The 27,915-nt window shown below is 38.1% G+C and overlaps 2 protein-coding genes across 5 annotated transcripts in view; one reads left to right on the top strand and one right to left on the bottom strand.

Moving 5' to 3' along the window:
- Caps2 (calcyphosine 2) overlaps positions 1–10,494 on the bottom strand; it is a 44,639-nt gene extending 34,145 nt beyond the window's left edge. For 2 of the 4 annotated variants that reach the window (XM_085843159.1, XM_085843161.1), the window contains exons 1-6: positions 10,356–10,494; positions 7,974–8,080; positions 6,017–6,066; positions 3,805–3,850; positions 3,586–3,711; positions 2,773–2,931 (exon numbers count right to left, since the gene is read on the bottom strand). In XM_085843159.1, coding sequence (XP_085699285.1) covers positions 2,773–2,931; positions 3,586–3,711; positions 3,805–3,850; positions 6,017–6,066; positions 7,974–8,051 — 459 coding nt within the window. In that variant the 5' untranslated portion in view covers positions 8,052–8,080; positions 10,356–10,494. Of the gene's footprint in view, positions 1–2,772; positions 2,932–3,585; positions 3,712–3,804; positions 3,894–6,016; positions 6,215–7,973; positions 8,081–9,929; positions 10,215–10,355 lie in introns of those variants that run through there. The other 2 variants (XM_085843160.1, XM_085843162.1) reach the window with 2 other exon arrangements.
- Positions 10,495–13,548: 3,054 nt separating this feature from the next.
- LOC110303568 (GLIPR1 like 1) lies at positions 13,549–27,092 on the top strand. The gene is made up of 5 exons (XM_021174691.2): positions 13,549–13,819; positions 15,003–15,245; positions 20,953–21,053; positions 24,800–24,885; positions 26,998–27,092. Exons 1-5 carry the CDS (start codon positions 13,622–13,624, stop codon positions 27,078–27,080), a joined length of 711 nt encoding a protein of 236 aa, XP_021030350.1. The 5' UTR covers positions 13,549–13,621; the 3' UTR covers positions 27,081–27,092.
- Positions 27,093–27,915: the final 823 nt, after the last annotated feature.

Below are 27,915 nucleotides of genomic sequence, written 5' to 3'. Positions count from 1 at the left end.
CCTTTTTGGGCCTCCTGTTAGTCATAAATTGGTAATAACAGTAGATACTGGATCAGTGGATGATAAATAAGATGATATATTCTTAATGTTTATAAAAACATTAAGTAAAAGACAAAAATGGTTGTAATTACCACTGTACATACTGAGTCCTTAAAAGCTCAATAGATGTGGATATGTCCTGTTGGGGGGTTAGAGGATTTCCTGTGTGGTATGAAGTCCTGACAGGAATGTGTGTTGTTGACATAGGCAAGACCTTGTCAAGGATCAATACCTCGGCACCATGGTGATCTCAAAAGCCTTTCCCAGGCTAGGCTCAGGGAAATGGCAAAGCCTTCCCTCCTAATTCAAGCACAACTGTCAATAATGTGTGCAGAAAATGTCCGTCATAGCTTTCTCCCTCCAGATGACTACAGCCTGAAGACCACTGCCCTACAGAGATGGCTATTGTTGATTAGCTAAACCTGCCTCCTGGTTCAGAGAATGGAATAATCCTGGCTCCTTATTTATCTGAATGAATAGTCCTGCCTCCCTCTTCAACTCTATGCAATAAGCAGGCTGAGTGTCTGGGGTGGTGAGTCTTTGCCATTGAGAGCCCAGCTATTCAGTGTGACCACGTGTTTGCCTCTCTTCATTCCCACAATGTCCCAGTCAGGTCTGTTCCTGAATCCATGGATAGGGCGAGGGATAGTGTACATTCACAAGTGCTAAGGGAGTCTTTGGGATTTCAAAAAAGATAAACATCAAAATTTTAGATAAATACAAGATATGTAATCCCTTACCTAACAAAACCCTTTAATAGCAACTCGTCAGGAACATGCCAGATTTCACGAGTGTCTTCTCTGGGATTGCTGCTCACTGCCCATCTTCCTTGGAAGGTCACACTGTTGTCACATTCTTCCCTGACTTCATGACCTGTCACTGCTACATGAAATACTACTGCATATTGCTTATGATTTATTGTCTGCATCTCGGAACATGAGATCTGTCCCGTGAGGAGAGGAACTTCATAACTGCTGTGGCCCCCGTGCCTGATAATAACTATTTCACAGAAAGCCATGAAGGAGGATGCTCTACAGTTTGCTTTATTTCCCTGATAATATTTCATTTTTTTCTACGTAATAACTTATTTAAATGAACACCAAGAAAATGCCTAGCTAATGCTGAAGTAAATTAAACAAATCAAGTTTTAAAATATGTGAAAGTCATATTATGCCTAAGTTGAGAAAAATCATTTTTAACCAGGTGTGGTAGTCCACACCTTTAACCCCAGCACTCAGGAGTCAGAAGCAGGTGCATCTCTGAATTCAAGGCCAGCCTGGTCTACAGAGCGAATTCCAGGACATCCAGGGGTACACAGCAAAACCCTGTCTTAAACAAACAGACTCACTTTGCTTTGAACTTTCCACAAAAGGCGATCGGGGAGCTTTCCACTCCATATACCAAGTTAAAACCTGCCACTGCTGACTCTCACTTAGGGCTTTCCACATCTTGCTTAAGACAACTGCTCTAACCAAAAGGTGTACAGTTACTTTGTAATTTAATACTTGCACACTGACAAACAGAAGATGTACGTACTTAGGGTATAAATGTGATAACTTGTCATGTGTTCATTGAGTGATAATTACAACAGTAAGGTCAAATTCACACCTGCCAGCGTAGTGAGTGTTGTGAGTATAGGCGTATGAAAATACTTAAAGTTTCCTCATAGAATTCCAAAATATACAACATTAGGAATCGCAGTCACCGTGTACTTAACATTAGTTCCCCCACAACTTACTCTTCTGATAAACAAAACTGAGCCCTTTGATAACATCTCCCTCTCTCCCCAAACCCCCATCCTCTGGGAACAATGTGTAATTGACATGTCCTATCTCTCTGTATGTGGATTAGCCAATTCCTACAGATGACGTCGCCCTAAATATTCAACCACATACAGTCACTCTGATCTCTGTCTCTCAAATCTACAGTCAATCTTTTAGCAACTTGGCCCATCTTCACAGTCTAGCCAGAAGCCCATCCAATGGGACTGCTTCTCACCTAGGTCTGTTTTACCCTCATCTGGGTGAGAGCCCTCATCCTCACTTGGTGCTTACATTATATTGGTAGTCTCCTTCAAGGTCTTCCTGATTCTAGATGTGCTAGAGTATGAATTACAGCTAAGTATATGATTACATATGATTACAACTAAGTATAATTAGGGAATTAATAGCATCTCCCCAAATGAGGCAAGGACAGAGAAGTGGGGGCAGCTTTATAACAGAACACTGTAAAGTTTGAGAACTCTTTTCCACTTTAAAGATTAGACTGTAGCCCAAATAAGCTATTGTTCAAGACAACTGCATAAAAAATGTGTATATATATATATGTGTGTGTGTGTGTGTGTATGTGTATGTGTATACATACACATATATAACACATATATAATGTTTGCATATAACATATAATATACAATAAATATAATATATACAATATATATTACACAAGCATACATTTATATATACATGCCACCACTCTCAATTAAATAAAAAGGTTTAAACACACATGTGAGGATAGGAATAAAATTTTCCATGTGAGAAATCCTGACAAAGGTGCTTTAGTTTTGCCATGAAGAGTAAACTACTTGATATAAGTAAAAATCTTTTAAATAGCCCTGCCTTATTGAAATAAATGTTCAGTATCAAACTTTCTATAATTAACAGTAAAAACGACATTTCTAAGACACACGCACTGTGCAATTTGAAGTTCATTAGTCCTTGGTGGCTTGTCTGTTACCTTCTCAGTTGCCTCTGGCCTGCTTGCTGCCTTTGGCTTCTCTGTGCTCCTCTGAATGTACTGTTTGTAGCTGTCTTTCATTTCGCTTGCGTACTGCTGGTACTTTAGCTTGTATTTGCCTGTTGGCGCTGGCAAATCCTCAGGTATTATGTCCTGTTCCTAGGGGTAAAAGAACGTGTACTGTCTGTAAGAAAATAATATTTTTTTGAAAAAGACATAGTATTTTCTTGTTGACATTGCCTCACTTACTGTTTATGTTACAACTTAACTCTAAAAAGGCCACCATATTCTGTGTTCTGACGAGAGGGGACATTAAAATATTAAGCTAACGTGAATGAATGAATGAATGAATGAATGGAAAGCAAAACAAAAAACCATGTAGCTAAGCAAGCACTGATCAAATGTAGAGTCATAATCATTGTAAAATATAGACTGAGGTGGTATATATTATTATTATTATTATTATTAAAGTTTGATTATTTCCCTACTTCTTAGTATTCTAAAGTCTGAGCTAATGTCTAAGAAACCAATCTCCTGTCACTCAGATAATATGATACGATCTCATATTTTACAATTTTTTAAAAAATTCCTGGAATCCATACTCACACACAGTGTAACTTGGCAACTTTACAAGTATTTAAAAATGTTATTTCAGTATTCAAAAACTGTAAAACTATTTCATCAATACCACTGTTGGATATCTTTTATATGTGACTTACATAAACCAAGGACACACTGATTAATTGGGAAAAGAACATGTAAGCCTAGAGCAGATCTAATGGAATGCACTGTAGCACTGAAATGCACACTGACCACTTCCTGTCGTCCATGCTGAGTGTCAGGTCTTTGACATGGCAGAGCCCAGCCCAGAGCAGGCTGTGACCGTGATGGGTTAAGATGAACATGGACTGTACCACGTGGTGTTTGTGAAAAATTATCCTAAAAAGGTGAAATGGAATCAGGGTTAGTACCTGCTGGTGGGGGCTGCCGCAGTCAAAGATATACGACATTAAACATAAAGTTTAAAATTACCTCCTCATCAGAGTCAACAAGGCTTCCCAGATCAAGTGGTGGGACCCTAAAAGAAATAATCTATGCATCTCATAAAATCTTAAGTGAGTCTGTAATAACAGAAAAATCATTATCAAATACATTATCTGTACAAAGTAACAATTGGGCTAATAGTATGTTGGCTGCCACTGTCTAGTTTTTGACAAATATTCAATAACTTTTCATATTGGTTATTAAATTCGGTCATTATTAATGGAGAATAATAAAATCAAAATATGGTAATAAAATTAAAAGGCACACAAAATTATGACTAAATACATTGTATTCATACAAAGGTGAGAGTAAGGAGGTGCCACAGTGAAGAAGGCATTTGCTGGGCTGCTCGGTCGGTCTTTCGGATGCCCTGAACCCACATAAAAGCCGGGTGGGAGGGGCGGCTGCTTGTCATCAGCATCCTGGAGGATGGGAAGGGATCCTCCAAGGCACAGATGCACACCACACACAGACACAGACACAGGAGAAAAGGACGAAGGCAATGCGTTCTCACATCCATCACTAATGACTTCCCTGCTCTGCTGTTGTGCACCTAGGGCACCTAGGACATCTACCATCCTGCTGAGGTGAGCACATGGCCGGCTAGTAAGATCTCTATCTGAGTCCTGTTACAACTGCGCGCACTTCTTTCCAAACTGTTCCCTTGAGAGCAGCTGGCATTAAGACTGTCGACATGGAAATCAGCAAGCACTGTGAGTAAGGATTTGATTTACGACTTAGTTGGTTGACTTCTGAGACTTAAGCAGGGGAGGGAGAAATATTGATACTGCAAATAAAACTTAAACGAACCATATATGGAGCTGCCAAGTGGTGGAAAGCACAAGAGAATGTTCAGCAATATGATTTTAAGCATTCAAAATTGGTTTCACCTAGAAACCACTCATAATGTTTTACACCAAATAAAAATGTCAATGAACATCCATATTGGAGCTAGTTCATCACTGTGGCCACAGGCTGGTTATAAATATTCAGGGAAAAGCAAACAAAGCCCTCTGTGTGTAGAAATCGGCTAAATAAACTTTGTAATAATTTAAATATTTTGTTAGCTGTGTAAATTTCTTGCTAATGTAATTTACCTAATGAACACTTTGATCGACTTCACATTAATTTTTATAGTGAGCAACTAAAAATGTAATAAACAGTACATTATATATCAATTGTAAAACATATTTTAGCACATAACTGGTACACCCCGAGCTCTTCTCCTTAACACACGCCCCTTGCTAATTCTCCCTACTGTGTGTTCAGTACCCAAACATAACATTTTACTCAAACATAGCTTATGTTTTATGTCTTGCTGCAGGTGTAGTGTCTATCATGTAGCAGCAGATGAAATGATTGGCTTTGCTGATTTTTAGTCCACAGAAAGCAACAGTGTGGTGTGGTTCAGCCTGGCAAATTGCTACTTTTAGTTTCTATGTCAGAGATGTCTTCCAATCTGAACTATATGAAACCTCTATTTTTAAAGTGTTTTATACTTTTCAAATATTTGAAACTATAACATATCAGGCATATTTAAATAAAAAAGAAAACTTTAATAATATAAAAATATATCAATATAAAATATATAAATATAAAATAATATCAATTGAATTCTCATATTCTTCAACATAACAATTTAAAATACAGATATAGTTACTACTGGATACCTTGTACTATGACGATCATAAAATGAAGGATGGCATACATTTCTTTAATATATGCATTTAGAGAAGGTATGTATCCTGATATATACGTGTATCAAAATACCCTACAGAATTCCTTTAGAATACTAAAAGTAGCAATTTGCTAGGCTGGAGTACACCACACTGATACTTTCTGTAGACTAAAAATATGCAAAGTATATACAGTTTTGTGATGTTATGTATTATTTTAATATAAATTTTAATTTTAAAAAGACAAAGTGAATTTTTGAAAGAAAGAAAAATGGGAGAATGGCATTAAATAAAATAAGAACAGCAAAATATTATCCACATTCTTACTATCCTATCAGAAAACTTTTAATCCTGCCGCAATAATATTCAGGCTCTCTCTATGCAGTTTTTTCTGCACTTCACAATCAAAACTGTGTACATACATATATACGTGAATATGCATAAATAGAAAGTTTTTTTAACTAATCAAGGTATCATAAGTGTTTGCCTATTCAGCAATAAATATGTGAAGAAATATAGCTTACATAGGTAGGCAGGAATTTTGGATTGCCCATGATCTAGAAGTCCATCCTTGCTTTAATTTAAAAGAAAAGAAAAGATTAACAAAAAGCAGAATCAGTGTACCTTATACATTAAAAGATAGTCATGACTGCATGCAATAAAGAGAATTCTACTTTTTCTCAGTAAACTCCATAGAAAACGTGCCTCCCACGACCTCCTCACTGCTGTTCAGGCACAGAGGAAAGGATGCTAAGGCAGAGCATCACCACCTTCACCGCACTCTGGGCTTGGGGAGATGCCTCCCTAAACCATAACCACGGTGGAGCAGGCAGGAAGAGGGACTGGATGTCTCCTGTTAGACTTATACATGGCAGGTAAGCTGTACCCATGAATCTCAGCAACATGGTTGTTTAAACAAGACCTGAAAAATAACAACAGTGTGAGCTGTGGATGGAGGCCCCGCCCCTACAGGAAGTACTCTCTGCAATTGCTGTCTGCAGAGAGAGAGAGAGCTAGAGAAAGAGACAGAGATCCCTATTCTCAAGTCCCTGATACCTTAACCAATCCCAAGTGGTCAGCCCTGAATACATTCACATATGAGCAACACTGAAGGGACTCAGCAGGTTGTATTTGTAAATTATAATATATATGTATATATTTATATAATTATACATAACATTGCTATGTGACCTATCAAAGGTTATATTGTATACTGTATATTTTATTATGTATTAAATGTTATATATTGTATATTACAATTTATAATCTATTATAATAATCAGAGTCAGAGGGACTTTGGGGCATGTGGGAAGAATGGGGGGGGGGAGTGAGTGAGTAGACAATGGTATAAATATAGTACCTATGTATGAAATTCTCTATAAATTTTAAATGAAAAATCACCATAATATACTGGAGAAAGAGGAATTGTTTGTTACTTCATGGACTATAAAATGGTAGTGTCTTGAGGACTGAGAAGGACGTTCCTCACAATGCAAACCCAGCTGCCTGTCCTACATAACTATCCTTAAAAAAAAAAAAAAATACATATATATATATATATATATATATATATATATATCTTGCTCTGCAAACATTTTGACTGGATTTAAATCCAGAAATAGCAAGTTGATGATTGCTATATCACCCTTAGCTCTGAGGTTTGAACCTGCAGCTGTTTTGCGTTTCAGGATCCTAAACAGGCAGTGACTAAAGATGTCATTTTTGTTGAAACCTTCTGTTTTGGCCGACATTTTACCACCTTCTCTGCTTTAAACCCCTATGGTTCTCTGTTAAATATTTACCCTTAGTTGTATTTTTAACACTGTTGGAATATGGATCTCACCCGTAGGCCTCGAGCCTCCCTGAGCTAAGTCTTCATGTACTGTTGGGTCTTTAGCACCTAGCATCACACGGAGCAGCTTTTGAGTATAAAATAAATAAAGCAAGGGATCTGGTCATTGAAACTTCATTTTCAGTAAACAGTACACAATTTGGGGAAAGTTTAGCCTGGGATCTTTTAAATCTTTCTTTGTATATAAATTACACTATATCTTATGTGACCACTAACACTACTTTTAGAACATTTAATATATAAAATGCTAATAGGGTAAGCTAATAAAGAGGCAGTTTACAATGATGTACCAATTAAACATAAACAGACTAGAATGTAATATGGGGAATGTTTTCATCTTCCTTTCTATTTTCTTCTTTCTCTCATATTTTCTGTAAATACATGGGTGACATTTAAAAAATAACAACAATAAAGCAATAAGCTTAAAATTAACAGATTAAGTCTAAATCAATGGCAAATATTAAGATAACGACTATGGTCAACTTTGGTGGCCCACACTTACAAAGCTAAGAAGTGCCAATCCTACATATTTGTGTGGGTGAACAGTCATCAGCACAGCAGTAAACAAAGGATGCTTGGAGCAACTGAGGGAATCATTCTGTAAGAGGAAAATTCTGAGGTTTACATACCTGCAGTGAATTCTTTCTTCCAGAAAATAGCCGAGTCTGGCTCCTGGAGGCAGCCACTCCTTTTACCTCTAAATCCATTCGAATGTTTGTGTTTCTCGTGCAGTATGCTATATTATAAAAAGTTGAAAATAAGTGCAAAAATGCTCATTTTTATTGTAGATAATCCACACACAGTACTTTTCCATAGAAAGAAACCATTGCGTTTAATGGTTGTGGCTAGTAATAAATCATCATAGACCTTAATAAACTAAAACCAAGTTTGGGTGGAGCAAATACATCATGCTTTGTGGCAGTCTGCAAAATGTATGCCCTGAAAGGTCCATACCTTAATCTCGAGGCCCTGTGACTGTGTCTCTTTCATGGCAAAAGGGATATTTCAGGTGGCATTAAGTTAAAAATCTGAGAGGGGAAAACTAACCTGTTGGGCTCACTAGATCCACACAGGTCTTTAGAAGAGGGAGGAGGGAAGGATCTGGGTAAGTCAGAGAAGGTGAGAAGATGGGATCCCAAGTCCAAGAGAAACACGGATGCCACCCAGCTGCCACCAAAGATGGGAAAGACAGTGAGCAGTTTCCAGAATGCCCAAGAGACAAGGATGAATGACTCTTCCTCTGGGACCTCCAAAAGGAGCCTATCCTGCTGGCAGCTTGCTTTCCAGACAAATTGTGTGCACTGACCTCCAGGAGTATAGCATAACACAGTTGTGTTATTTTAAGCCATTCTGTCTATGCTAAGGTTTTACAGCATAATTGGGAGGCAGATAATATTCTGCCTGCCTTCTCTGTGCCATGAGCACACTCTTCTTTATATTCAGTTCTCAAGCCATTACAGATTTTTATATTGTCAGGGTAGACTAACTTAACGAGTGGTGGCACATGCCTCTAATACCAGTAGTCTGAAGGCTGAGAGACAGGAGAATCCCTGATTTACAGAGTGAGTTCCAGGACATCCAAGGACACACAGAGAAACCCTGTCTCCAAAACAAAAGAGATAAAACAAACAAACAAAAATTCGACCAATAGTATAATTAGTAATTTTGTATAAATCATAATAATTATGTAATAGTATATATATGTGTGTGTGTGTGTATGTATGTATATAAATTCTGCTTGTTAAATGAAGTCTCTATCTGTCCTCAAAATTTCACGTTTTTATTTTGACTTTTGGAATGTTAAGTGTACACATGAGGTTCTATCTTCAAAGGAAGGAATACTCTACCCGTTTTTTGCCTAGGAGCTTGGCACTGGCGTGAATGTGCTTCCAAGCCAAAGCCTGGTGGCCCTTGTGCTATCTATGTGGCTAGAGACTTTTCTGCCACTGGATCCTCCTCCAGACTCTTACTGTAAATTAATTTTTCTCAGTCAGCCTATTGTGCCCACCCTCGTGGACTTTACAAAGAGCTTCAGCATACCCAGGTCTGATCGGTATTTAGCTTACTTATTATTTAGCTTAGTATTAATTTAGTATCTCAACATTTTCATGTGCTTTGTTGGCAGGGGTGGGGTGGGGGGGTTGGGGGTGGGCATGGAGGGCGGTTAATTTAATCAGCACCAGAATAATTTTCACCAAATTGTGTTGCTCAGCAAGAGCTGTTGCTAGCAGGTAGTTACTTCTGTTGACTAATGTCTTTGATGCCTTTAACCACAGAGTCACGAAGGCTTCATCCCCTCCTTGTCTCTTAACAAGGACCACTTCCAACTCCAGCTATTCACTCCTGGTAAGTGTATCCAGAGCTTTGAATTTGTTCATGCAAAGTCAGAACACACGTGAAAGGAAAGGATGAAGGCATCTGATCAAGTCCATAAACAAGGAAACGATTAATAAATACAGTTCAGTACTTAAATTCGTGAGGGACAGGGACTGAGTCCACCTTGAATCCGTGGTGACAATAGACCCAAGGTCTGAAACTGAACACAAAGTCGTTCCTAATTCAATTTAAATCTTACTTTACAGTACCTGGAGTGCTCCCAAAAGAATCCACTAGCTCCTTTTTCCAGGACTCAGGGCCACACTAGGGAGCAAGGCAAGCTGACTTGACCTAATAGTGTTAGCTCCTTACAACCCAAATCGAAAATAGAAGGACTGGAAGCTGTATAAACCATGGTGATTCCTTCCACCAAGAATTTCCTTCTGAAAGCTTCCCCTTGGCAAGCTCAGGAGCAGGTCCCAGAAAACACAACAGTCTAGACCAGAGTCTCTGGTTGCTAGGCAACTGAAGCTGTTTCACTAGGCCTCCTCACCCTCTCCAACTTCCCCAGTAATAAAAGGGATTTTGACTCCACCTCTGGGCCCAGGATTCTGTACTCCAATCCTTCCACTCCTCTGGCTGCCTCTACTTCCTACAGTCTGGACAAACACCCCTGCACTAGCAGACAAACTCACCTGGAGTCCAAAGGCTTGCGGCTTTCTTTCTTTCTTTCTTTCTTTCTTTCTTTCTTTCTTTCTTTCTTTCTTTCTTTCTTTCTTTCTTTCTTTCTTTCTTTTAATGGTGCAGCCTCCCAGACCAAGAGCTCAAATCTGAGGTGTGATAAACCCTGGCCCAGACTAAAGGAGGGGACTCTTGCACAGCAGGTTTCTTCTGTACTAGGAGACCAGCAAAACCCGGCAAGGATCACAGTGGATCATTCATTTAGTGGAATTCCTTTGAACATTATTTCACAGAGCAACTACCATTATGTCCAGAGTCCAATTTGATATTTGAGGAGAAAACAACCATAAAAATATCCTGAATCCCAGACTATCAACAATTTTCCCACCAAAATCTTACCTATGTTTGCAACATCTTTGGGTCTCAACTACCTTGTCCATAAAGGGACAAGGGTAGCTTGAGAGATTTGTAAAATTCTACACCAATAACAATAAGTGGTATCTTCCCCAATGCAATCTCAGATCTGCAAATATTTTGAGGCTTAAGATTCTAAAATTTTAATATCTTTTGAAAATCAACTTTCTCCAAAACAGGCACATTTTAAACAGTTTCAGATACAAAATTCAAATATATTTTGTGGGTTTTAAAACTGTGAACTCTTTGCAACCCCATAGGAAGAACTACAATATCAACCGACCAGACACTCCCAAAGCTCCCAGGGACGAAACCACTAACCAAGGGATACACATGGAGGGGCACATGGCTCCAGTTGCATATGTAGCAGAAGATGGCCTTGTCAGGCATCAATAGGAGGGGAGCCCCTTGATCCAGTGGTGGCTTGATGATTTAATGTAGGGGAATGCTAGGGCCCTGAGGAAAGAGTGGGTGGGTGGGTCAGTGCAGGAGCACCCTCATAGAGGCAGGAGGAGAGGGTAAGGGATAGGAGGTTTGTGGAGGGGAAATTAAGAAGGGGGGGTAACATTTATAATGTAAATAAATAACCAATTAAAAAAGGGAACTCAGGGGTGGGAATACAGGATTTGACCCCTGACAACTTCAAAAAGTTAATATGATGCACTCAGGAGGTTGAGGCAGGAGACTGCGAAGTCTAAGATCATTCGCAGCTATGTAATAAGTTGAAGGGCAACAGCCTGAGCTACATGAGACCTTGTCACAAAAGAAAGAAAGAAAAAGACATAAAACTTATTAGGATCTGCCTGCTTGCTCCCCTCCCGCAATGCTGGGGTTAGAGGTGAGCATATCTATTATGCCTGGAATTTGATGGGGGTGCTGGGGATTCAAACTCAGGCCCTCATGCTGTAGACTCTCACCCCCTGAACCGCCTGCATCCACTACAACATTTTCCTTTGAAGTTTATGTTTTACTTTCAACATTTATTTGCATAGTCTTCCCTGTATTCAGAATATGCTGAGCACATGAAATCTGCTAATACACCAAAGATTAGAAGTAAGGCACAGAAGCCTGTCTATCGCTGCCTCTTACGTCACAGACAGAACTCAAAATGTTTATTAGGCCTTACAAATAAGAAACAGTTTCCACAGTGAAGAAGGTTAAAACACACGCAGTATAATAATAATAGCATGCGTGTTTCTTTATTTAGTTAACAAACTTTGACTGGAGGCTTAAAGTGCCTGTTTTAGATTTAGAGAAAAATCTGTAAATAAGGGAGTCACCATTGATGTGAAGGGCAGAGCCTGGTGGGCAGGTCCTAGGGAAAAGGACATCAATTTAATTTGCAATTGAGCCAATGAGAAAAACGGGGCCTTCAGGTAGGAACTACAGGAAGATGAGGAAAGGTTTAAGGACCCGGGTGTCAGTCATGGTCAGATTACATAATGAAGAGGCATGGAGATATATACACAGGAATGGGTGTGGTCCTATCTGTCTGGTTGGATGTGTAAGAATGCACATAGCTATATTTATATTGGAGTATGGAGTATAAGAAACTCAGTTTGCCTATGTGTGCAACACCACAGCAGTACACGGAGCAAGCCCCGTCAGATAATAGACCACCAACATGTCCCTTCTAACTCTGTAACGATTCTGTTAGGATGCTTGGATTTGTTCTTGGTTGTGTTCCTGTGTTTCCTCATTCGTTTTTGTTTCATAACTTAATTTGGTAACTAGTTTTATCAAAATAAGTTTTTGATTGCTTTGTTTGTGCGGTAAATTTTCTAGGGAAGAACACAGGGTAAGTATTAATGTGTTTGCCTGAATTAAATGGCACTGTAATAACCTAAATATTAAATTAAACAACCTGAGTATTAAAGATATTCAGCTATAAATACTGAAAAATATCATTAGACGTTACAAGAAACTTGGCGTTTACTAGAGAGTAACTGAAAGATTTAAAGCATTAAACCAAATGAAGTTGACTTACACTTCCTTTTCAATAGAGTGAGCAAGCAACAGACTCTGTGCATAGTCCTAGTCCTTAGAATACGAATGATCTGGAATCTGCTAGTCATCTCACAGGGCACAGATTCTAAATTATCCCAAAGAAAGATTTTCACTAGAAGAAAACTACTCGGCTCTAATTTTCCACATGCCTATAGTATTTTTGCTTTTCTAGGTAGTCAATGAGAAGGGAATTCCTGGATGTTTGACAAGGGCATAATTGAAAAACCACAGGAAGCCACAGAATTCACCAATTGCCATCTTCTAATTCCCATTATCTGGAGGAAGAGACAAAATAAGATGCAGTTCATTTTAAATAAATTTTTTAAAGCTAGGCATGAAAAATAGAGTCTAAGAAACTCATAAGTTATTTGCATTTCTCTCCCTGTAGCCTGACAGGCTCTCAATTCTTGCCTAGCCTGGAATCTGCTATAATGATCAGGCTGGCCTCAAACTCCCACTTACAGAGAGCCACCCGCTCCTGCTTCTGTCCACTGAGTGCAGCGACTAAATCGTCTGCGACAATACATACAACAAACTCTTTTGTTAGCACAGGCCAGCCCCATTGTCAGAACCCTGTAGTGTTTTCACAATCAGTCTTTTCCCAGTCCAAGTATTTTCCACAGTGAGTCTGGTTTGGCTCTTCAGAAAGCTTGTTGGATGCTTCGAACCATGCACCAGAGGGCGCCACAGGCTTTCCTGACAATTTAAGGCTTAGAAGCTCTGAACGCGCCAGGCTTCAGTCTCCATGGCAACACTGACTGCCTTGAACACTTTCCCCAGTCTAATGGGAAGACAGAGCCAGTTTAGAGTGTAATCTCTGTTCTGGCATATTCACTAGAGGTATCCTCCGCATCCTTCCATGGCCCTGAAGAAGAAACTTAATTTTTTATGGACATTAGTTCTGTATTTGATAGCCACTAGATTGCCCAAGGCATTCGCCAATGATCTTCCTCGGGTGCCAAGTATCTTGGATCCAAAATTTATAAATGCATTCCTCAACATCCACAATGAACTGCGACGCAAGGTCCAGCCCCCAGCAGCCGATATGAATCAACTGGTGAGAAAGAAAAGGGATTCTGTTCAGAACAATGAGTTTAAACAGGGGAGAGAGATGAAACATGATTTACCAAGACCAGAATTCATTTTAACTTGTTAGTAGATGCATCCCCCACCCCCCAAGGACTCACCCTTGACTCCTTTTATAACAATGGAATTTCGAAAGTTAATTGCTTTAACCACACGGGCCATTGTGCATGACATATGATAGTCATAGTCTAGCTGGATGGGTAAGATGCAGAGATTTCCCTGATTTGGAAAACGGTACATTGCAGCTCCATCTGTCGTTCTTGAGAAAGGCCAGTTAGGGTAAGACATCGTGGCTTATTTACAAATCATGCTCTAAATGTTTGTACAAAGCAGAGATTATTGGTGAGGCCTGAAGCACTCTTGGCCTGACTGCTAGAGAGCAGAAGCATTGTTTTAATTTTTAACTATCATGTTTGTATGTCTCATATCACTGAGAAGCAATGATATTCCTGGAATTCGCTCCTGTGCTCTAAAGGTGTGTCCTCCTCGTAGGTGTTAATGATCTGTCGAAATCTTTACTACTTAGGGCATAAAAGGCTTGGGAGACACTTTAGAGAACACTTCTCACAAATTGCAGGCTTGAGTGTGACATTACTTTGAGGTGGGAGGCAGCTGCCAAGGTTGAGGACATTGGGCTGGCATCCCTGAGACAAAAAGATTGCAAGAAGTTGAGGCCTTTGATGTTGCAGTGATATGTAAAACTGTCCTATTTTCTTACATTTCTGGAGGTACATTGTCAGTCTTTAGGGGGGCAGGGTTGATGAGGTGGGTGGGGTTGGTGAAGTGGGGATTGGGGAGGCAGGGTTAAGGAGGCAGGTTTGGAGAGGCAGACTTGGGCAGGGCCCCTGGACTTTGCCCTGATCACTTTCTGTGCCATTTTCTTATTGCTTCTTGTTCACTCTGAAGAAGCTCCTGACGTTTGCCTCATGATAGGGCGGGAACATGGTGCCAAGTAACCATGTCCTGACCCCTCTGAAATGGTGTTTCAATGTAACTTCTTCTTCTGTTTCTTTCAGGTATTTGGTTGTAATAAGAAAGCAGCTAAGACAACAAATAACAACAAAAAAATTGCTTTTACTAAAGGGCTCAAATTAACTAAAATTTGTAACCAAATATGTACTATGCAATTGAGTATTTTTTTATTTTCTTTTCAGATTTGGGACGAGAAGCTGGCAAGACTAGCGAAAGCATGGACTAGAGAGTGCAAACTTGCCCATAATCCCTGTACTTCAAAAAAATATGGATGTCTTCTGGACTATGACTTTATTGGAGAAAATATATATTTGGGTGAAGTAGAAACGCAACCAGAAGATGTTGTTAATAATTGGCATAATGAAAATACATATTATAATTTTGTTGATAATACCTGTTCTAAAATATGTGTCAATTATACACAGGTATGTACTTGGCAAGTTATTAATTAGTTCTCTTGTTCACTTTAGTTACAAGACAATCTTTTTATACTTTGTTTTAAATCCATAAAAAAATACCTCCGTCTTATTGGGGATTCCATGTACTGAGTATAGTTTTTCTGATCTTTAACAATGTGACTCTACTGACATTTTTTTACATTACTTTCAAGAAATCTGCTGTGATCTCATTTTCCCCACCTGCTGTTGCTTTTACGACTTGATCGACTTTACACAAAGTATGTCAGGTGCCTTGGTCGTCACATGTTCCTTGTGCTATCGAATCTTGAGCTTCCCCCACACTAAATCTATAGATTAAAATACATTTGGAAAACATGGGTGGCTGTTTCTCACAATAGTTCTCTCCTCCTAGTTGCCTGCTACCAGTACTGGAAGTATATTCAGATCATACCAGTTTGATGTCTCTATTATGTTTATCATATTTTTCTCTCCGCAGTCAATTTGATAACTTTATTACTGTGTCTTTAAACCCATTATAGTTTCTTCTACATGCTAATGCCCCACTAATTTGGTCGTTTCCTTTTTATTCTTTTTGAAATTAAAATAGGATGACATCATATTTTTCCATCCCTCTTCCCTCCAGTCCTTCTATACCCCCCTGCTTTCTGGCTTCAAACTCATGACCTCCATTTCTTTCACTGTTGTAACATATGTGTAGACACTCACCAAAGGTAAAATCTTCCAAGATAAACTCTCAATTCTGAATATCTATGCTCCAAATGCAAGGGCAGCCACAATCATTAAAGATACTTTAGTAAAGCTCAAAGCACACATTGCACCTCACACAATAATAGTTGGAGACTTCAACACCCCGCTCTCATTAATGGACAGATCCTGGAAACAGAAACAAAACAGGGACACAGTGAAACTAACAGAAGTTATGAAACAAATGGATTTAACAGATATCTACCAAACATTTTATCCTAAAACAAAAGGATATACCTTCTTCTCAGTATCTCATGGTACCTTCTCCAGAACTGACCATATAATTGGTCACAAAACAGGCCTCAACAGATAAAAAATATTGAAATTGTCCCATGCATCCTATCAGATCACCACAGACTAAGACTGATGTTCAATAACAACATAATACAAAGCCAACATTCATGTGTTAGCTGAACAATACTCTCCTCAATGGTACTTTGGTCAAGGAAGAAATAAAGAAAGAAATTAAAGACTTTTTAGAGTTTAATGAAAATGAAGCCACAACATACACAAACTTATAGGACACAATGAAAGCAGTTCTAAAAGAAAAACTCATAGCTCTGAGAGTCTCCAAAAAGAAACTGGAGAGAGCATACACTAGCAGCTTGACAGTACACCTAAAAGCTCTAGAACAAAAGGAAACAAATTCACCCAAGAGGAGTACAAAGCAGGAAATAATCAAAATCAGGGCTGAAATCATCCAAGTGGAAACAACAAAAAAAAAACTATTCAATGAATCAACCAAACCAGGAGCTGATTGTTTGAGAAAATCAGCAAGATAGATAAACCCTTAGCCAGACTCACTAGAGGGCACAGGGTCAATATGCTAATTAACTAAATCAGAAATGAAAAGGGAGACATAACAGATCCTAAGGAAATCTGAAAAATCTTCAGATCCTACTACAAAAGCCTATACTCAACAAAAGTGGAAAACCTAGATGAAATGTACAATTTTCTAGACAGATAAAAGGTACCAAAGTTAAATCAGGATCAGGTTAATGACCTAAACAATCCCATATCCCCTAAAGAAATAGAAACAGTCATTAATCGTCTCAAAAAAAAAAAAAATTCCCAGGACCAGATGGGTTTAGTGCAGAGCTCTATCAAATCTCCAAAGAAAACCTAATTCCAATTCTCCTCAAACTATTCGACAAAAAGTTGGTTCTATGAAGCCACAATTACACTGATATCTAAACCACACAAAGACCCAACAAAGAAAGAGAACTTCAAACCAAATTCCCTTATAAGGATCGATGCAAAAATACTCAGTATGTCTCACAAACTGAATCCAAGAACACATCAAAATGACTATCCATCATTATCAAGTAGGCTTCATTCCAGGGATGCAGGGATGGTTCATTATACAGAACTCCATCAAAGTAATCCACTATATAAACAAGGACAAAAGAACAGCTTTGTACTCAATAAAACTGGAAAAACTTTAGATTGTCTCATTAGATGCTGAGAAAGCATGAGACAAAATCCAACACCTATTCATGAAAAAAGTATTGGAAAGATCAAGAATTCAAGGCCCATACCTAAACACAATAAAAGCAATATACAGCAAACCAGTAGCCAACATCAAACTAATTGGAGAGAAACTTGAAGCAATCCCACTAAAATCAGGGACTAGACGATGCTGCCCATGTTCTCCCTACCTATTCAATATAGCACTTAAAGTCCTAGCCAGAACAATTAGACAACAAAAGATCGAGAGGATACAAATTGGAAAGGAAGAATTCAACATATCACTATTTGCAGATGATATGATAGTATATATAAACGACCTCAAAAATTCCAACAGAGAACTTCTTGAGCTTTGTGCAAGGTGACAAATATGGGTCTATTTTCATTTTTCTACATACAGACAGTTAGACCAGCACCATTCATTGAAGATGCTTCCTTTTTTCCATTGTATATTTTTGGCATCTTTGTCAAAGATGAAGTGTCTGTAAGCATGTGGTTTTATTTCGGGGTCTTCGATTATTTTCCATTGATCAATGTGTCTGTCTCTGTACCAATACCATGCAGTTGTTATCACTATTGCTCTGTAGTAAAGCTTGAGGTCAGGGATGGTGATTCCCCTAGAAGTTCTTTTATTATTAAGAATTGTTTGGATATTCTGGTTTTTTTTTTGTGCCTTTCCAGATGAATTTGAGAATTGCTCTTCCCATGTCTTTGAAGAACTGTGTAGGGATTTTGAAGTGGATTGTATTGAATCTGTAGATTGCTCTTAGTAGGGTGGCCACTTTTACTACATTAATTTTGCTAATCCATGAACATGGGAAATCTCTCCATTTTCTGAATGGACAGATTTTTTTTTGAGAGTTAAAGTTATTTTTATACAGGTCTTTTACTTGTCTGGTTAGAGTTACCCCAAGATATTTTATATTATTCCTATTATGAAGGGAGTTGTTTCTCTAATTTCTTTTCTTACTTGGTTTTTGTTTTTGTTTTTTTGTTTGGTTGTTGTTGTTGTTGTTGTTGGTTTGGTTTGGTTTTTTGAGGCAGGGTTTCTCTGTGTAGCCCTGGCTGTCCTGAAACTCACTCTGTAGGCCAGATTGGCTTCACACTCAGAAATCTGCCTGCCTCTTTCTCCCAAGGGCTGGGATTAAAGGTGTGTACCACCACTGCCCAACTCCCTAATTTCTTTTTCAACCTGTTTATCATATAAAGGAAGGCTACTGATTTATTGGAGTTAATTTCCTATCCTGAAGTTTCTATTGCTGAAGTTGTTTATCAGCTGGAGAAGTTCTCTGGTAAAAATTTTGGGGTTGCTTATGCATACTCTCATATCTGCTTCAAAGGTCTTTGAGTCTGATACCCAAATCACACAAGTACCTAACCAAAAAAGATAACTACAGAAAAATCTCATTTATGATATCAGTGCAGAAATACTCAATAAAATTCTTGCAAACTGAATCTAAGAATTAGATTGGTGATTAGATTAGTGATACCTTTATTTCTTCTTTGCCAATTTGTATCCCCTTGAACTCTTTGTTTTCTTATTGTTCTAACTAGCACTTCGAGTACTATATTGAATAGATAGGGGGAGACTGGGCATCCTTGTCCCCAATTTTAGTGTGGTTACTTCAAGTATGTCTCCATTTAATTTGATATTTGCTGTTGCTTTGCTGTATAATGCTTTTATTATGTTTAGGTATGAGCCTTGAATTCTTGATCCAATACTTTTAACATAAAGGGGTGTTGTATTTTGTCAAATGCTTTTTCTTTATCTAAAGAGATGATTATGTGATATTTTTCTTTGAGTTTGTTTATGCAGTGGATTACATTAATGGATTTTCATATATTGAACCAACCTTGATCTCTGGGATCAATCCTACTTAATCGTGGTGAGTGATGGTTTTGCTGTGTTCTTAGATTCAGTTTGCAAGAATTTTATTGAGTATTTTTGCACTGATATTCATAAGTGAGATTGTTCTGTAGTTATCTTTTTTGGTTAGGTCCTTGTGTGATTTGGGTATCAGACTCAAAGGGAGTGACCTTAGATGAAATGTCCAACAGTAGAGAGAGGGAACTTAGAGAGCTCACCTCCAGCAGGAATACAGAGCATCAAATGAGGGAGGAGGCTGCCATCCCACAGTCAAAACTCTCACCCATAATTGTTCCTGTGTGAAAGAACTACAGGGATGAAAATGGAGTGGAGCCTAAGGAAAAGAAGGTCCAGCAACAACAGGTCTAAAGTGGTGTCCCAAGGCCTGATACTTTCACTGAGGCTATGTAGTGCTCACAAAAAGGGATCTATCATGACTACACTCCGGAAGACCCAACGAGCAGCTGAAAGAGTCAGATGCAGATATTTGCACCCAACCAATGGATAGAAGCAGCTGACCCCTGTTGTTGATTTAGGGAAAGCTAAAAGAAGCTGAGGAGGAGGGCGACCCTGTCAGGACCAGCACTCTCAATTAATCTGGATCCCCAAGAGTTCTCAAACACTGGACCATCAAACAGGTTGCATACATCAACTGATATGAGACCCCCAACACATATACAGCAGAGGACTGCCAGGTCTATGTTCAATCAGAGATGATGCACCTAACCCTCAAGAGACTGGAGGCCATAGGGAGTTTAGAGGTCAGGTAGGGTGGGGACATCCACATGGAAACAGTTGCGTGAGGAAGGGTATGGGATGTGGAAAAGTCAGAGGGTGATGGGGAGGGATACAGTGAGGGGAATAAAATCTGGAGTGTAAAAAATTAAATTAATTAAAAAAATGACTTAGTCTGCTCAAATTTTTCTTAAATTATTTCATTTCCAAGAGGGATAAATAAAATATCCCCTTCTCTTTTCCTTTGGAGCATAGGAAAAAATTACATTCCACCATTGGTGAGAGGGACTTGAGGCATTGCACACATCCTTAGCTCTTTCTTCTGGTTAGTTTTCCGCACAACACTGCTTCTTCTTCTGAAATTAGTTTTCCTTGGACCTCAAATTTTTTTTTTCAAGTTACCATTCCTACCATTGACCATTTAAATAAATGTCACATGCCTATCTTATGACTTGACAAAGTTATGAATACTTTCAAAGCTGCAAACTAAAAGCAGCACTAGCACAATCAATTTGGCAACACTTTTTCTTAAGAAAGAAGTAAATTATTGTTTTAATCCAAATCTGAGCTGGATCTTTCCTGTAGTGTGACCATGGAGAGAATTAAAATGGTTTCTAGGTTATCTAGAAGAACTGGTGATGAGTTTTTTAACAATGTATTATATTTGATTCACTTGTTAAGTTATCCTTTCAGTTTATGATAATTGTTTCCTAATATAAACCATTCAGCTATTATGACAGCAGCCTTAACAAATTATAACTTAATGTGTTAGATGTTAGAAAAAATGCAGTAAACATATATATGTATATAGGTTGTATAATTAAGATTATACATAGTATCATAACTTATTGTTTATATAGATTTTTTAACATATTACTTTTTCAATTTCTTTGCTTATAGGTAGTTTGGGCCAAAACATTTAAAATTGGTTGTGCAGTTTCAAATTGTCCTAATCTCAACAGATATTCAGCTGGGCTATTTGTATGTAATTATTCGCCAACGTAAGTTAATTTCCTTTTTTAAAATGTCCTAAGTTGAAATAACTGCGGTTAACAAATGTTTACAAAGATGGATGTGGTAGAGCACACCTTTCATTCCAGCATTCAGGAGGCAGAGATATTGGAGCTCTGTGAGTTCCAGGACAGCCAATGCTACATAGAGAGACCATGTCTCAAAACAAAACAACAACACAGATGCTTACAAAAGCAGAAGCTTATGTTAGACCCTAAAGGAACTTTGATGTTGTCTCCCTCTGCAAAATTAATTTTAAAGGTGAAAATGGGATGGGCCTAGATATCTGCCTAATTGAGAGGCCTCCTTTTCCCTGAACTCTTTCAACCTAAGGATAGAAATAATGGAAACTATTTCTTAAGTTTGAAAAGTAGAGGCTGGGAAGATAGCTTGGTGAGTAAAATGTTTGTCTTAAAATGCTCCTGATAAAGGTCTAGGGGAGGCTAGTGCTATAGATTGACAGAGGAGTAAACATAAGAGTCTGGGGAGCCTAGCTTGGCTATACAGATACCACAGGGTTTACAGTGTTAACCATCTCCATTCCCAGACCTCTGGGTGGACAGGTCATACATGCCCCGCCCTCCGACTCTCCTCTTAAAGAGACAAAACTCTGTGTTTGATATTCCTGGTTTCCTTAATGCTTATCTGGGAGCCCAAGAATCTCTCTGCCTCCTACAATCCACCTAAAGAGACTTGGGAGGGACACATTAAGCCCAAAGTAAACAGAATTAGTTAAATAAATGAGACAAATAAGATAAGAAAGAGAGAGAGAGAGAGAGAGAGAAAATCAGCAAAAAGTCAAAGGTTTCCCAAACTGCTCTCAGTCGAAGAAGATGAAAGACATCAACAATATTCAGAAATTAGCACAATATGTTTTACATGTATCATCATGAAAATAATACAGTCTTGTCCACAAACGTTGCAGCTTGGGTTAAATGGCAAAGTTTCTTAAAAGATACAAATTACAAAGGAAAAAAAACAAAACCAAAACCAAAACAAAACAAAACAAAAAACTAAAGGAAAGCTGTAGAACAATATATCTTAGGACAGACATAAAAACTCTAAACAAAATTTCTCAGCTGAATACACTATAAAAGCCTATTTATCTGGGAAGAAGTTTGCCAGTATAAAAGGCTGATTTAAACAATCTGAAATACTGAATTAATTCAATCCACTGATCACCATGAAAATGAGACTCGCATGACCATCTCAATAGATTCAGAGAAAAACATTCACTCCTGGTTGCTAGAAAGAGGTTCGTTCTCAGCCCTAAACAGGAGGTCTCCATCAAATCCCTCCCCTCAAAAATCAAGGAAGGCCTAGAACAAGAAGGCAGAAAGAGTCTAAGAGCCAGAGGAGGTGGAGGACACCAAGGTAACATGGCTTTCTCAATCAAAATGGGCAAAGTCAAAGCACATGCGACCTCACAGAGATGAGGAGGCATGCTCAGAGCAAGTGCTAGTCTGCACCACTTTGGGTCCTAGAAACAAGTGTCCTTAAGAGAAGTGGACACACACACCCATCCCTAACCCAGGACAAGTGGGTCTGTTTCTTGCAATTTTGATGGGCTTTTTGTCCTATCCTGATGTGTTAGTTTTGTTTGGTTTTATTATATTTAATTTTACTATTTTCCCTTAGAAGCCTGTTTGTTGTCTAATGAGAGCAGAAAGGTTGTGGATTCAGTTGAAAGGGGAGGTGGGAAGGAATTGGGAAGTGTGGAGGAAGGGAAATAAGGAAATAAAGGGAGGGTCAATAAAATAAAGGGGAGGTCAGTAAAATTTGGGGGTAGAGGGTAAGTTCCAGTTCAAAAGAAAAAATTACGGTTCTAAATGGAGTGTATGGACAAGGGAAGCTTATGCTTAAGTGAGAGGGTGTGTTGAAAGAGGAACACACAGAGAAGACATGCATTTGGCTTTTCTTCGAAGTCAGGTGACTGTGTATTTTTCTCCATTGGCTGAGGACCAACCTCACCGTCTCACCTGATTGGCTAGTCTTAAAAGAACTGGTGCATAAGAAATGAAGGAGGAGGAGCAAGGAGTTTAGACCTCCCAGAGGAAAAGGATCCTGACCCCTTGTCCTCAGATCCCTGGAATACAACAGATGCATGCCTTTTTGTAAGAAAGCTTTTACTGCATGTTGGGGAGATTAAAATATTTGCATCAAGGTGGAGGAGATAAAGATTTAAACTTCTTGTTATAAACACAAGTTTTAGACAAAAGACTCATATTTACTGTATCGAATACCTCAATAGGAAAGATGGCTCAGCAGTCAAGGTCTCAGACCACTCTTGCCAAAGACCTGAGTTTGATTCCCAGAACCAACATCTTCTAGAACACTGTTTCTCAACCTTCCTAGATCTTCAACCCTTTAATATAATTACTCATTATGTGATGATGCCCCAACCATAAAATTATCTTGTTGCTACCTCATAACTATTGTCTTTGCTACTGCTAAGAATCAAAATGTGAATATCTGATATACAGGATATCTGACATGTGAGCCCCATCAGATTGTGGGGTCATGACCCACAGGTTAGAGAACCGCTGAGATGGGGGGGGGAGTCCTATATGTCTGGATACCTACACTCACATGTGTAACACACAGACACAAACACACATACACACAAGCAATTATAAAAGACGATTTAGCATATTCAAAATAGAAGGAAATATCTTATCTTATGTTATAAAGGTAAGATATAAAGGGCACCTATAAAAACTAATGGTGAACTTTATAGCTAATATCATAAATATTTTTTTTGTAAAGTACTGCATGGTGACTATGTTGAGTTTTGCATGCTATAGATACACTGTCATATGTAGATCTTTGTTTTTAAGATTTCATTAACCCCTTAGATTGAGCTCATGGACTGGACAAAAGATTCATGAGCCATATTTAACTTGTAGGCCCTATTTTGTTGTGTTCTGGATATAGAAAGACACAAATGTGGTGATTGAAAGCCTGAAAATAAATCCCAGCATGAAGGGGAAACTGAGTCCCACCCTTACACAAAGAACAGCAGGCAACTAAGGACTTCTGGGAGCTAGAGAAACCTTTGTACCCAGGAATGAGTCCCCTAAATGGGTTATCCAATATAAAGTGGTCAGTCCTGAAATCATGAACATATACATACAAGCAATGCCAAATGGGCAGAGCAAAGTTCTCCCTCCTCATCCAACCTGTGTATTGAGAGAGAGTGGGCGGGGGGGGGGGGTTTGGGAGGATTGGGACACGTTAGAGGAAGAAAATGGAAGGGGGAAATGATGTATATTCTTTATTTTTCCATCATCATTAATATTATTTGGTTTTTTATTTTTTTTTAGTTTGAAACAAGGTCTCATCACATATCTGTGGCTGGCACAAAACACTTTACATGGACTGAACTTTCCTTTAACTCACAGAGATGCACCTGCCTCTGCCTCACTCTGCCTCCTAAGTGTTGGGATTACAAGCCTGTACAGTCTTCCTATATTCTAACTTTCAAAAATGCTAAGAAATAAAAATAAGTTTTAAATAAAAAAATTAAAATAAAAGAAATAATATGAAATAAAATTTAAAAAGAAAAGTTTTGATGGTGTCTTAGCATATAGGAAATGAGTCTTTCTATTAAAGACCAGGCATTGCTGTTTTCTTTATTTTCAACATTCATGACTTATTGAAAAACAGAAAAGCTTGCATAGACATTGATACATTTAGCTTAGTGGCATTGGTTAAAAAGTGTTTCCTGTTTTGGCAGAGGAAACTTCATAGACTTCAGACCTTACAGGACAGGAGACCCCTGCTCTATGTGCGGACAGAGGAAGTGTGAGAATAGTCTCTGCCGTAAGTGAAAGAGAAAAAATAGTAGACAGTAATGATTCCACAATTTCATTATCTTTTTATATGTGGTCCTTCCTGATATTAATCTCTAGATTACTTGCTCGCTTCTATTAGAACATAAAGCATTTACCATTAATCATATTAAATGTGTTTATTTCAGATAATTCCTTCCCTTCCCTGATATTTCCCCTTTCAAGGAAGAAGACAACAATTAAACACAACTGTGATCTAGTCTGCTGTAGTGCTCACGATAGCTGTTGGTTGGGATGTTCATCTGCATAGGCTTCTAACCCCTTAAATGACTTTGGCTTCCAGGTTGTAATAGCTATTAAAAAAAAAAGGCTGGAAAATGAGCCTTACTTCTTTTGAAATTGTGGTTTCAATGCATGTGATGTATTTGTTTGTTTGTTTGTTTATATTTGGGAGACAGTCTCTATTAAAAACAGCTTGTTCATATTATGTATGTGTTATATATGTGTTAGGTAGTGAATTCATATCTTTAGTGACTATGCTATACTCTGGTTTTTAACTGTTTTGTCTTTAGTTGTGTTCCATCTGAGCCCTGTGAGTTCTAACGTGTGTGCTTTTCCTTTTCTGTTTATTGGTCACCCTTTAATGTTGATTAATGTACTTTATTTTTAGCTTGACTGACTTGTTTTTTAAAAGACGGGCATATGGGTATAGCTTCAATTATGTAGTGTTGGAACCAGACATGTTAACTTGAGAGGCCATTAAGGAGAGTAGATATGATAAGCCACACAAAGCAATATGAACACAAAGCACAGTAAGCCAGCAACAAATTTTAGCTGTCATTATATTCCCTCATTATATTCTGATAATCTGATGTATGTTCTTCATAGTGCTTATCATCCTAAAATGACCAGTTTTGTTCCTTTTATCCATTCCATTTAAAAATTGATGATAGGGGCTGGAGAAATGGCTCAGTGGTTAAGAGCACTGGCTGATCTTCCAAATGTCCCAAGTTCAATTCCAGCAACCACATGGCAGCTCATAACTGTCTATAACTGTAGATTCATGAGATCTGATGTCCTCTTCTGATGTGCAGGTGCACATACAAACACTCCTATGCATAAATTAATACATCTTTCAAATATGATAATACCTTCCCCTTTGCTGTTTTCTCTTTTCTGAGAATCACTGTATCTAAAACCTAAAACCATGGTACGGGGTAGGAAGTGAATGAAAATATGTCAGTGAATGGGGATAGGAAGCAAATGAAAAGGGTACATTTCTCTCACACACAAGGTGTTATTGCAATTCAAAGATGAGGACAAAATTTAGATGTAGGGATAATGAATTTGGGGTAAGTTCCACTATAGCAATGATGATGAAGTTTAAAAGTCCAAATAAAACAATTGAATTTTCCTTGCAGTCTCAAGCCAGGCATGGCAGTGTCAAAAATAAAACTTTTGTTGCTACTGTGGGCTCATTTTTTATGTAGTTCTACCTATTTTTAGATATTTATGCCTGTAACACAAGAGGCATTCTAGGAGTATGTATTGGCATGACCTTAGTGATAGGCAGCATTATAAAGCTTTTCAATCCTGTAAGCTTTGAAAGGTTTTGTTTTCTTAAGTTAAAGAGTATTTTGTTTTGTTTTTCATTATTATTATTAGGTAAATTCTTGATTTGCATTTCAGATATTATCCCCTTTCCTGGTTTCCTCTCCAATTCTAACTGATTACCTTATTTTAAAAGATATATGTATATGTATATGTGTGTGTGTGTGTGTGTGTGTGTGTGTATAAATTTTATGTAGCCTTTCTTTCATTAAACTCCCATAATTTATACATGACAGTACATCTAGAAAGTATTTTAGTTATTTTGGGGGGTGTTGTAGTTGTTTTTGTTGTTTTTCAGAGCTGAGGACTGAAACCGGGCCTTTGTGCTTGCTAGACAAGCACTCTGCCACTGAACTAAATGCCCAACCTCTTTAGTTATTTTTTTTAATTAAATTGAGCTTTTGTTCATTGTGTTTTATTGATAGGTCATTGGGCTTCTGATCATTGCCTTTTATTGATAGGTCATTGCGCTTTTGATCATTATGTCATATGGACAGGTCATTGAGCGTCTATCCTTGTGTTTTATTGGCAGGTCCCATGAATCGGAAAACACCTCACCAGAAAGCAGCATGCCATGTACTTGTGCTTGGTTTTATTCTTCAGAGACTACTTTAACTGTCATTTCTATTCAGAAGAAAAATTTTAAATGCTAAAATAAAAGACTTATTTTTTCTGACTAGTTGGAAGTCAGTATCTATTTAATTCTCCCTTATAGTCTTGACATTCTTGTCTGAGATCTAAATTCGATGTCTGTTTTTCAATTCAAAATGGATATATTGTTGGGAACAAGCCTTAAAAATATATTCTAAATACCACCACCTCATTTTCAGACTATTTAATCCTAGAGAAAAGCTAAATTCAAGGTCCCAGGCCCTAAGGGAGCTGGGGACTTTAGAATAGTGGACAGTTCCTATTATAAGCAACCAGTCTGAGTCCAGACATCTCAGGGATGCTTCTAAGGGAACAGTTGCCCGTGTTCAGACATCTTAAGGATAACTTCTCCATCTTTCTGGCAGGGTCAAACTAAGTTCATGTTCCCAGGCTCAGGAACCCACTCTTAACCTGATTGGTGAAAAATTCATTGTGCAACCCCTTATGCCAAGATATGATTAAACAACACTACAGCCCACCCTGCGTTCCTCTCCCCTTATGATCTCACCATCCATATAAGCTGTGCAATTTATTTTCAGCTCCCAAGTCTGTTCTGTGGCCCTGATCAATCTGTAGCAGCTTGGTTACAGTAAATTTTTGTCATCTCCATTGACCGGGTGTTTTGGATTTAAGAGGACCTCCCTCATGACATCAGATAATATATGTGCTATATATAATATTATGCTCTTTGAATATACATGTAACATATATACTGTATATATTTATTTAGTATATTATATGTAAAAATACAAATGTATGTAATAAATAATATTATATATACATATATATTAGTATAGAA

This window comes from Mus caroli, unplaced genomic scaffold (genome assembly GCF_978045245.1).
Source record: "Mus caroli unplaced genomic scaffold, Mus_caroli_1 scaffold_9, whole genome shotgun sequence".
Lineage (NCBI taxonomy): Eukaryota > Metazoa > Chordata > Mammalia > Rodentia > Muridae > Mus > Mus caroli.
The sequence above is the reverse complement of the archived record's forward strand: the minus strand, read 5'-3'. Positions and strand labels throughout refer to the sequence as shown.